Below are 12682 nucleotides of genomic sequence, written 5' to 3'. Positions count from 1 at the left end.
GTCCGTTTCCCGTCCCTTCTGTCCCTGTTTCCGTCGTTTCGTATCGAGCGCCGCGGCGGTCTCCCTCTTTCTTCTCTTTGTCGGTTTCCTCGTGTGGTGCCGCCGTTCTGCTCTCTCGCGCGCGCGCGAGGACACGAGCCTGAATCCTCCGGAGGCGAACCTCGTCGCACCTATCGCACTTCTGCGAACCCTTGAATTTACGTTTACTCTTTTCCTGCTCCTAGCGGGATGCTGCAATCGTGGATCGGGTCACGCAGATATCGTGGGAGCAATCGTTATCTTTGCAGCGTACTTTAAATGCGTACTTCCAAATTGTACTACATCTCAGCAAATAATTATCAAATTTCGATGTAATGTGATTAAAGATTTCTCTTCTTGTCCAAAACTTATGCAAAAATTTATTAGCAAAATTAATCAAATGCACTAAATTATCAGCGTATTTTTTTTACCTCGAGCACCAGAGATAATACCGAGAAAAGGCAACGATGTGAAACGGAGTTGAATGTACAATATTACTTGCAACATGGTGCTTGACGGAACGCGATGATATTTGCCGCATTATAAGTCTCAAGAGCAACGCTTATCAGGTAGACATCGTGGTACATATCATTACGTTTGCGCAAAGACTAGTTATATCCGGTTTAATCATGTACCATATAATCGCAAGGTAAACAAAGCATTACTCACGCAGGAGCGTCTACCGTGTGTATAAGTTATTTCCTGCCATCTTGCCATGTCTGTAAGAACAAAGATTTTCCATCGTCCAATTGAACGCTATCTGATAAAGGAGCCATCAATAAACTATCATTTTGCGAGGCTGAAATCCAGTTGTGATTTAAAGTGACGCAGAGGCAACGCGTGAGGAGTGCTAAACGACCGGGATATCATGATCCGCGTCACAATATTTGCACGCAACCATCCGCGCGCCGTCTGAACAGTCAACAAAGTTAAGATCCGGCACGAGATCGATGCGGTCGTGTTTCAGGCCAGTGCGTATACCGTCACGTATATGCGTGCGACGGCCGAGATAAATACGGAGCCGCCGCGCGCGTTTAATCGGTCGCGCCAAGTAGAAAGAGCAATTTCGAAAGGCATACATCGCGGGAGGGAGTACGAGGCACGTGCCGGAGCTACGCGCGTGCGTCAGCCCGTCGTATTCCGCACACGGTGGCACTCGGCTATTTTTGAGGAACGTGATATAAGCCCCCGATGACGTTCGCACGACCGGTCGCATACGATCGCGTCCTCGTCGGAATTACCATCGCCGAGCGCGGAACGGCGTGTATGCTAACGCGCCTAACCGGGGCCAGCCGGTTCTAATGACCTTTGCAGAGACTGCGAGACTAATCGCCGATCCGTGGAAATGTTTCGTCCCATTGTTTCTCGTTCTGTGGGTGCAGCGAGAAGTTATCTCTCGCGCGGACTTATGCAAACGACGTTGTCGCGGATGAGTACACGGAGTTGGAACTGAATGTCACATTTGTTGGATTTGAAATTTGCAAATTTAATGAACGTGGCATTTAATTGGCATTAATGATAACCGATGGTACATGTAAATTTGTAGAAGATTGTCAATTATCATAATCTTATTTTACTTTCATGCTTAACGATAAACAATTGTTAATAAAGCAAAGCCATTGAAGTTGCAAATCGAAAATTCCGTTGGAGATTCACTGACGTCAATCTCGCTGGTAAAGTCCGATCGATCGACTCCAAAGGGGTTTCGGGGGAGTCCCCAAGGGGGGGTCCAAGCCGCACGCCATAGAGGGAACCAAAAGTCCAGAGTGGGGGGCCTTAAAGGCATCGGGTGCCGTCCGACTGTCGGAATTCGATGGTAGGGGCAGTCAGGTTAAAGCGTCACGCGCTGGATCCCCCCACCCGGTACGTTCGCCACTGAATGTCCCCTCCACCGAAAGCGCCGCCACCAGGCATTCCACCGGGTGCCACGCTCCGACTGCACGATAGAAGACGTTCGCCGTTCGTCGAGTTAGTCGAGCTCTGACACCAGTCGCGAGCGGTCGCAACTTTAGCGGCGTTTAGAGAAGACGAGACGAGCAAACGAGCGCATACTCTCGATTGTCACGTTTCCTTCACGTTCACGTTCACCGTCAGGTTCACCCTCTCGTACCGCGATTCCCTCAATCAGTCCGTCATCCGGAACCATTCGCGGACGAAGGAGACATCGAGCGCAGCTGATCATTGGATTATCAGTGAAGTGATCGATCACGTTTCACAGTGCTTTCACGTCGATCAGAATTATTCAGCTTGGAAGTTCTCAACACTTCTGTGATACGGGAAGCAAAGTAAATAATGGTGACCGGAGTGGGTGCCACGATGCCGACCGGCGGTGTCACCGTCGGCGCTACTCCACCCGCGCAGCACGTGCCCCAGGAGGCTGGCCAGCCCCCTGCGCAAACTACCCCGACGGCCACGACAACTACGAGAAGATCCGGGGAAAATCGACGGGTTAGTGTCAAGATCAAAGAGATTCTTCGTTATACTTCGGCGTGTCACATTTTTCGGAGTATTGATTCGGAGTATTGACCCGGAGTATAGCGAATCATTTTCTATAATAGAGAAAAATATATACAGTGACTATTAACGCGTTGCGAAATTAATTCTTTTTACATGATAATATTACTTTCTCTTCAAAATTGAGATGCTATATAAATTGGTATATTTAGAATTTGAAATAAAATCATATAAAATAATGAGGTCAACTAGAAATAAAGTAGAATTAAAGAGTGTCGTTTATTTCATGCTCCGGATTTATTCTCCTTTAAGTACCGAACTCCAGAAAAACGTAAACGATATTCATTCCTTCGCGCGACGCTACTATGGTGACACGCCGAAAGCTTCGAACTCGTTATGTGACTACTCACTGTTAAATCGCTAAACAGTCTTTAATTATTTCTTTCATTAGTTATCGATTTACAATGATTTATACAATTATTATTAATTTATAAGTCATTTTCAACTTGTTTTAATGTTCTGACGTCGCGAAAAAATGGAACAAACGTGACTTTAGAGATGGCAAATATCATGATAGACAAAAAAAATTTTTTAAGTACAAAACGGATACCTGCCATTGTTGCTATCTATTAAGAACTTGTAAAGAAATTGTAAAGAACTTGTAAAGATCCTTGTCATGATCCTTGCACATCATTATGATCCTTAATAGCCTTCGTAGAAAAGTTTTCAAAGACATTCTTTCTCTTTTGAAATTTTTTCGGCACGATATTTTAGCGTTATCGATATTCATTAACATACGTTCTTAATTTTACTTGAGATTTTTCGAGTACTTCTATTTATTATTTTTACCGATGATTTCTGTTCACAGAGCAATAAGCCTATCATGGAGAAAAGACGTCGAGCCCGTATTAACAACAGTCTGAACGATTTAAAAACTCTCGTTTTGGAATCTATGAAGAAAGACGTAAGTATCAGAACATTCTTGAAGTATCATATATCTTATGAGAGCAACACGCGACATAAAATTTTTTAAAACTTTTGTTTTTTAAATTCTTTAAAGAAATAAAAAAAAAATGATTTCTAAAAATTTAACCTCCTAAAATTATTTGATGCCGATCTTCTACCTTTCCATTTTCAATTTTATATACTGTCTCATTAATTTGCTAATCGACATTTTGGTTTGTTTTTCTGTTACAGCCAGCTAGACACTCGAAGCTCGAGAAGGCTGACATTTTGGAACTGACCGTGAAGCATTTGGAGACCCTACAACGGCAGCAAGTCGCTATGGCTGCCGCGGCAGATCCGAGCATCCTCAACAAATTCCGCGCCGGTTACACGGAGTGCGCCAGCGAAGTTGGCAAATTTCCCGGTCTGGAAACCTCGGTGAGGAGACGTCTGATGTCCCATTTGGCCTCGTGCCTGGGTCCGGTCGATGCTGGCAACGGCCAAACGACGACGGCGACTCAACAGGCTGTCCAACCGGCGCCGCCGACGACACAATTGCAAGTACACATTCTGCCTCAACTTGACACCACGCCGCGCATCCAGGTCCAGCAATCGAATGGCATTTTCTTCACCAATGCCAACGGTACCGCCCTGCATCTGTTGCCGACCAGATTACCGAACGGTGACATCGCTCTGGTGCTCCCGGCGGGCGCGAAAGCGCCGGTTACCTCGTCGCCGTCGTCGTCCCCGGCGCCAAGTTCGCCGTTACCGACTCTGATCCCGATCCCCCAGAGGACCGCGAGCACCGCATCCGCATCGTCGACGAGTTCGTCCAACAGCTCGACATCCACGTCGGCGGGAAGTCCGGTGGCGTTCGAGGCACCCCCGACGTCGTTCCGCGAGCAGGCCACCGCCTACAGCCCAGCCAACAGTCACCGGGACGTCGCCACGTCTCCGGCCAACAGCTATAGCGATTCGGAGTTCGAATCGCAATGCTTCCCCCAGAAACCTCTCGCGCTGGTGATGAGGAAGAGCGTGGTGCCGCCAATCGACGACAAACCATGGAGGCCGTGGTAAAAGAAAAAGAGGAAGAAAAAATACGGACACGACATGTGCGTGACTATGAAGTGATATAAACTTGATACGTGTCGATGGTAATCCGCGGCCGAAAACGCGCCGATTCAACGTGCTGATTTATGCGTCGCGTAAAGAAATTCCGCGGAACGGAAACATGTTCCTCAATTACGTAGATCATTATAGACGAGCGGTCCCGTCCGTAGGAGGACATCGCCGTGAAAGAGTAGAGGATCGTTAAGAGACGCCAGTTTATTTTCCCGAGTGCGCGTGCACAGTCGGCCAGTAGCCAATGAGGCAGTGCCTTCTTAAATAGTGCCTTGTAGATATATCATTAAATTTCAGCATGTCGAAAATTGAAGATGATTTTTCCGGAATGTATCTCGAAATATCGCGTCGGTCCTTTTTTGTCTTATCCCGCATCGCCCTATCCTTATCTCCTTTCTCGTCGATCCTCTCTGTATAGTTATATGAATACTATATTTTAAGTGCCTTACGCAACAAGAATCACCGAGGTCTTCCATTCTGTTTCTTGTATGTAAAACGCTAAACGATTTGTAGTATATCGTTGTAAGTACGAAGAATGTTTTTAATCGACTTTAGGCTTAGGATTTATGTTAAGAACTCGCAAGCGAGTAACAGCGTGTACGAGAGATTGTACATATGAGCGATAACCGAAAGAGAACACGTTATTTATATTTATACGAATGCAAAAGAGGTAACATTTATAATTCCTCTCTATTATGAGAATAGACAACCAACGCTTATCATTGCAAGAGTATCAAATAAATGTTGATCTCTTTCTCAATACAATTTCTATGTTTTATGTTTATATAAACCACCATTTCCTCAATCCACATTTCCTTCAATCATTATAGTTGTATAAGTACATTTTACATACTTGCTCTCACTCTTGATTTATTTTCAATTTAATCTAACCAGATATATAATTATGAAAAAAGATATCTTCGAAACGCTTTAAAAAATATATGCAACAGATAAAAATTCAATTATAAGTTTTCAATGAAAAATACAGGAAAATTTCGAAACGAAATACTTTCGCTCTGAAGATGCTTGGCACTTCATCGGCTATCGCCTATGTCCGATTCACTGCACGTCTCGAGCGAGACTGGACGGCAGTTCGCGAGAGCAAAATTTCTCCGCCGAGTTACCGCCATCTGATGAAGAAGAGTGGTGTTACACCTATAAGTACAAACCGGTCTGCGATGACCATCTCACCCGACCAGGCCCCAAAATTTCTCCCTTCCGCTGTGCCTTTGCCTAAAATACCAAACGCCAGAACCTGCTGCCTTCTACTGGATTTCGTCGGAACACCGTGAGGCCCTTTACAGGACCCTAAAGGACCCGAATCCTTTTCTCATCCGATAATAAAGATTAGCAATCTATTTCTATAACGTTGCGTGAATAAAGTGCAATACTTTATTCTTCCTTTGGTAAAAGCCTCCAAGTTTTTATCGTAAAAACGATTAATTACTAATTGATCATTACGCGAGAAACAATTATCAGTATTTATTAACAATTTGTGAGGCACAATCGATTACATGAACTGTCGTTTCGAGAAATGAAATCGAAATGCGGATTGTCAGACGTCACCGAATCTAATCTCCAAACTGGATTTTGAGTAAAGACATCGTGATAGTTGATTATCGCACTCGCTTTCTCTCGTGACTGAATGTTAGTAATTTTCCAACGAGCGATTGGCGCTTATACCGCATGACTTTAAAGTAGATAAGGCTGTCTCCGCGCGTGGACAGTTACGATGTATATTTAAGCATCGTGCCCGGCAGTCACGTGCATTTCGCTCGCTCGTAAATCTGACTTTATTCCCCGCCGCGCTGCAAAAATACAGGACATATCTGCAATTATCTAACCGATTTAGATTGTTCTACTGCGCGCTAAAGAAAGCGCCGCTGTAGGAAAAATATTTAGAATATCTACTTTTCTCATCTTAAATCATCACGTTTGCATTCTAACTGTGATAAAAATGCACAAGAAAAATAATAACACACACTTACAATATTCGCGCAAATATGTATTTTAATAAACAAAAATTAAAAAAATTTTTAAGCGTCACAGAAACGTACACAGACACAGTCGTCTTCTTGATCTTCGCGAAAACCGCGAAAGCCTAAATTACCATAATGTCCTCCTCTTGCGGGCAATAGCATTCCTGGTACAGCAATTTGCGAGGCAGAAGTGCGGCGTGCAGAGGGCCAGGATGCCACACGCAAAACACGCCGAATGACAAATTGCATAGTACCCTTCTTTCTCTCATGGTACTCTTAGCGTAATTCGCCCCTTGTAGGCGAATTACGCTCAAAGAAGATACCTTCGCCATTTCAAGTAAGCTTTTACGACTATGGGAACATTCGCTGTTAATAATTTAACGCAGGTATGTTGAAAGAAAGGAATAACAGATTGCTCTGAATTTTTAACCGGACTTGATAATAAAATGTATATTAAGCAATGCGAACGTTGAAACTTAACGACTCGGAACTGTTTATTGTTAATTAATGTGATTGAAAAAAATTCATTATTATTATTTTGCATCTTGGTCTCTATCAGTCACCTTATTTCACATCTCGATCTCGATCACCAAATACCAAACATATTCTGCAAATTATGACTATTTAATAGGTACATACATTATTAGAATCGTATTTATCTGGCCATCCATTCAGTTATCTGCGATTATGTAAACGTCCCAACAAACACGTCTCGCCAGATATCGTATACGAGTTGTCTGCGTATATACTCTAATGAAAGAAGAATTTGACCCCTACCAGGCACAACAGCGCACGCGAAGCTCGCGGCGATGAGCTCTCGTCTCGAGCAAGAATTTCGCCGTCCTATATAATTGCCTTCCTATTTTTTTACGCCTCCAGGCGGCTAGGCCTAATGATCATTAAGATGATAATGGCCGAGGATTGTAGCCCGAAAAATTTAATTATATCAAATCCGTTCTACCTGCGCGAACTAATTCCGTGTATTACGCGTTATTTGGGGTCGCGCCAAAAACTACATTCTCCTGCGGAGACTCGTCCGAGAGAGATTCGTGCAATGGTCTCGCTTTTCGGCGAAAAAATTATCATAATGCGCTCATTAATCTCACGATGAAAGGAACGACGAAAGTCGCGAAACTGGATAGTCCGAGTTCCCTCCTCTCGGGGAATTTCTTGTTCGGCTGTCTGTGAATCTGCGTCAGGCGTTATCTCCGCATTAGGAAATTCCCGACCGCTCGCTCGTCTGCATTTAACGGACGTCACGCGCGCCGGTTGTGTACGTTAATACTGGACGATGAATGATCGAGTCGACGCGTGAGGCAAATCCTCCACGTGACATGGGATCATTATGACGATGATAATTCATGTATGTGGCAAAGGTTAATTACCGAACGTGAAAAAATAAGGAAGTCGCATTCGTCGAACTCTTTGCAGCATTAGCATCTACTGGTTTTCTTTTTCCTCACGCAAATGCGAACACAAAATATCTTGAGACTAACATAAATGAAACGGACAAATATCACTTGTGTGTACCAGTTTTGTTAACATATAATAGCGAATAGCATTTAGACGACCGATGCTTATTGCTGTAAAAACATCCATTTGTTTCTCGGTAACACATGTGACGCAAAATATTATCTAAATTTCTAATTCTAATCGCAATTGTAGTTACATGAGAGAGATAGAAATAGAGACAGCTGGATGCATCCACGCGCGTTTTCAGTCATAATCCGAAACCTGATTCTATCCGCCTCGTAGGAAACAAAAGCTCGAATCTTCCTCGGAGTGGTCCTCTCTAGGAATTCCCCAATCAGCTGATTCCTAGAATCTCGCGAGCGCATATTTGCTAGCCCGTCGCTCCGCCTTGGCTCGACATACGGTCGCGGTCGCGCGCGATTTCAAGGATACAACAAGGTTGACACGCGCCGCCACTCACGGGCGACTAGTGAGGGGACTCTTGCCTGATCTCGTTCGCGCTGGTTCACGCTATCGACGGTATTCTCCGTCTCACGTGTTTGTTGCAGCATCACCTGGTGATGCTGCCAAGATTAACACTTTGCGCCAGATTTTTGAATGTCGGCTCGAAAGCAGCGCGACACGCGAGCGCGTGACGCATCATCGCTACGATATACGCGGTCGTATCTTTGAGCAATGCATTTAATATTTCAATCTCTCGTTTTCAGAAATATCGTTCTACACGTTAAAATATAACTGCAAAGATATCTTTGTTATTATAAATATGTAGCTATATCGACAAAAAAATATAATTATAAGATTATTTGCCTCGTCGTTTTTCGTTTTCAACGGACTGGAACTTTTTTCGAACCGCTTGGATCTTACAATTCCCAAAGCGACATTTCGGAAGCACGGCTCCGTGTAATGGTGCGCCGAGCCCTTTCGCAACAACCGAAAAAGAGCGTTGGCATTTTTGAACGTTCCACGTGCCGGAGAACGCACGGCACGGTGATCACGGTTTCTTCTTCGTGAAAATTACGTGACGATAGCCCGCGGCATGTGGTATAGTATAGGCTTGCGACTGGTCGAAATATTTTCGACGTTTGTTTCCGCTTAGATGTTTCTCGTCCTTGCAATTTATTTTATTAATTATTAATTATTTATGCATAAAAATCATATAAATTCATTATCAGATAAATATAAGCTTGTAATAGCAGTACCAGCTAACACTATGTCTAATCTATGTCAACGCATTGTTCCTCAATCGATGGTTTTGTATTTCGAGGAGACGCTAATGCGACACGGCCAGACGCTTACGCGAACATTTATTGTGATGCCAGACGCTGAATAATCAACGGTCAATTCGACGAGGATTCGAATTTCCGGGATTGCCTGAAACAGATGTTTCGTTCGCGTGGGGAAATGTCGACGCCGCTAATTTTCAGACACGTCAGCGGTCTTGACCTATAAATGCGAGAATCGTAATCTGAGAATCCTCGCTAATCGCTTCCGTGCAATCGCGAAAGTATTTCCCGAGAAATTTCAAAGACATATTTTCGTAGCAAGGTGCGTTATTCGCATCGTAATGTCACGTACTTATCGGTTTGTTGAGTCGTACGCGTTCGGAACTTGCAGCCTAAACATTTTATCGTGTGATTCCTCGAACGGCACGACGGAATTGCGACAACATGTGCACGAGGTGCGCACTCGCTATAATCTTTTTTGTAACCAGGTGTAGCCGCGATATTAAACCTAGTCGTCACGAATAGCAACGCGATCTATGCCAGTCATGCTCGATCATTGTTATCGCGAGCTTACCGGCGTGACACGATCGTCCGGAGCATCCTGTCCATCACGTGAATCTGACATTTACATAGTCTCGAATAACAACCCGAGGTACGTTTCGAGTGCTTATCTACTTTATCCATGAGTGCAATCATCGATATCGGTAATTTCATCGAACAATATACTGTTGCCTTAAAAAATGTGGAAGAGGATTCTGTTAGGAAAAGAAAGAGAGAGAGAAATTCATCTGAAATAATATATTTCAATTCTACCACAAGAACATGCTCTCGTTGCAATACAATTATCGAGTAAGCCTTGCTTTCTCATCCGCATCGTGCTACCCGTTGCCATCGATCATTAATCAACCCATTATCGCAGTGGTTGCCATATTACCAGAAATGAGCGCGTCGCGTAATTACCTAACACATTAACGCGATGCGATACATTGAAGAGACGCGCATCGGTCGCGCACATGCACTGCGACTCACTCGTCGACGAAGAGCACACGTGGACACGACGCGCGGCGCGGCGGTGCCCTGTGTGTGACTCGATAAGGGCGTGATTCCATTCACGAGCACGGCAATTTGGGTTAATAACACAAGGCGCCGAAGCGCGTGCGAGCCACAGAGAAAGACAGAAAACGATAAAGAGAGAGAACTGGGAAAGAGGAAAAGAGAAAGAGAGAGAAAGAGAAGAAGAGGGAGAGAATGGACGCGCGCATACGACGTCGTCGGCGGTTATGATTATTAAGATTATAGTTACTCCACCTCGGAGCTCGAGAGAAGTGTGTGGGTCGAGAAGCCAGAGTTATTTATGAAGTGCGTGCGAGTAGAGCTGCGGCCTATCTCTGATGTTCTTATTTCGTTGTTTGCTCCCGAGCGCGTAATGCCGCGTTAGAAAACCGCGACACGTGCGCGCCGTGGAGGCTCTCGTGCGTGCACGCGCCCACGGTGCACGCGGTGCGCCGGTCGTATGCGTGAGCGTGGCAGGGATGGTGCAAGAATTCAGTGTGGTCCGCATAATGTGACCGTCGGAATTGCATTGCCTATCTATGGCACATCTAGGTCTTTTGTAGAACCAGTTTAACTATCAACGTTCCATTGAACTGAGCCTTTATGTAAAAGAGACATTTTAGAAGCTGCAGGAGACGTTCGATGGATGGTTCCTCTCCGTAATTTGGGACAATTGCGCGGCTCCGGAATTCCCAATTTAACATTTAATTGCAGCCACCAATCGCAAATAGCGCGTCGGGCGCGCGAGTAAGATTATTACGAGGGGGGGGGGAGAGTTACGGCAGAATTATTATCATGCCGGAGGCATTTCGCATCTGCGCTCAACAGCAATCAGCACAATTATACTTCGGTTCCAGTGCATTCCCTTGATCAAGGTTGAGCCCGCATCCGTGTTTGAATACACCGGAGAATAAAAAAAGCAGCGTTTCAACGTACCCCAACGGTGCCTGCAATCATTATATTTTCTTCGTTGCGTATTTTTGTGGGATATCCCGGAAGTTCGCACGAGGTACTGAAATTATGGGAGCCGGATACTTCTCGAAGCAGATATGAAATAGCCACTACACTTCTTCGACACTTATATCATCAGCGATCGTTGCATAAAGCTCCACTAATGCCGTGTTTCACGACTATCTCTCTGATTGCGACTGCTTGATGTGATTGAGAACTTTTATTCAGACCAAAATTGCATGGCGCGCGACGACGCGCCGACGGCGCGACTTATTGAACGTGTCTCCGAGAAACAACGGCCGAGAACGAGTGAATGCCGTTCCTGGAACGTGCACAATAGAGGCTCATTTTCCAGCCACCTCGCGAGTAAATCAAATCTCCGGGGCACTCTTGTTCGCGGGGAGCAGCGCTCTCGCCTGCTGCTTGGTCTCCGCAGCGAGCGCGACGGATAAACAACTCCGGAGCTACTTAACGGATCGTAAAAGACGTCGCGCGAAACGATTTCTGCGCTCGCGGCTCCGACCGAGCCGCGGGAGGTAATTTTGCACCTGGTTCAATAAGCATTACTCTCGTAGCTCGTCGAATTCGATCGGGCCGCGTCCTCGTAAAGACGTCCTCGCTTAATTAAGATCTCGCGACACCGCGTAAATTCTGTCGCGATCCTTAATTTTCATCGGGCGCGAACAAGTCCTCGGCCTCGGCACGGTTAATTTCTTCGGGGAGCTCGCTGTCGTATTTTCTAAGGAGCTCGCTTTCTTACTGGTGGCGCGAAGGAGAGGGACAGAGAAAAGAAGAAACGATAAGAATCCGAGATACGAAAGCGGATGTCGTCGCCTTCGTAAACTATATGTTTTAACGTTGCCGTTCGCATAGCACTCTTCATTTCTCGACTTTTGTTACGCTTAATTGTCTCCATTCTTGTTCCTCGAGGATACGGTTCTCGGGAATACGTATACCGGTATAACGGCGCGGCGCCGATAAAATCTCGCTCGACTTGACACAGGCAACTTCGAAAAAAAAAAAAAAAGTAGATCGCGGGCGAGACCAGGCATCGGTTGAATTGAGATTCTCCTGTTCACACCTTGCGAGCGGTGCGAGATCGTCGATGTTTTACGCGCAATTACGACTTAAGTATCTCGTCCACACCTTTCAGTTCAGTTAGGTGTCCCGCTCTTTCCTCATTGCTATGCAAGAAACGACATTTAAGTGGGGAACGACACGGATAATTAATTCTCTACAAATGCAATTTTTCGTGTACGTTACGTTAATAGCATGCTTTCAAGTCCGCTCGCGATCGTGAGTGTCGTAAATACAATGATAGCTACTTTATTAAGGAATGTGACAACTTGATCACACAAGCAAAACAAGTAAATAAATCTGAGTAAAAATAAATCGGAAAGTAATTGACCAATATCTAGGCCAGGAATCTGGTTACTAACCAGATATTGCCTATATTCTGCTTTA

At 45.0% G+C, this 12682-nt stretch overlaps 2 protein-coding genes across 6 annotated transcripts in view; one reads left to right on the top strand and one right to left on the bottom strand.

The window, feature by feature from the left end:
* LOC139812786 (uncharacterized) overlaps positions 1–12682 on the bottom strand; it is a 207963-nt gene that overhangs the window by 68959 nt on the left and 126322 nt on the right. The gene's annotated exons all lie outside the window — the stretch shown is intronic.
* Positions 1871–5304, top strand: Hry (bHLH transcriptional repressor hairy). The gene is made up of 3 exons (XM_071778257.1): positions 1871–2466; positions 3341–3436; positions 3670–5304. Exons 1-3 carry the CDS (start codon positions 2311–2313, stop codon positions 4492–4494), a joined length of 1077 nt encoding a protein of 358 aa, XP_071634358.1. The 5' UTR covers positions 1871–2310; the 3' UTR covers positions 4495–5304.

Source organism: Temnothorax longispinosus, chromosome 5, assembly GCF_030848805.1.
Source record: "Temnothorax longispinosus isolate EJ_2023e chromosome 5, Tlon_JGU_v1, whole genome shotgun sequence".
Classification (NCBI taxonomy): Eukaryota; Metazoa; Arthropoda; class Insecta; order Hymenoptera; family Formicidae; genus Temnothorax; species Temnothorax longispinosus.
This window is presented reverse-complemented; position numbering and strand designations above follow the sequence as displayed.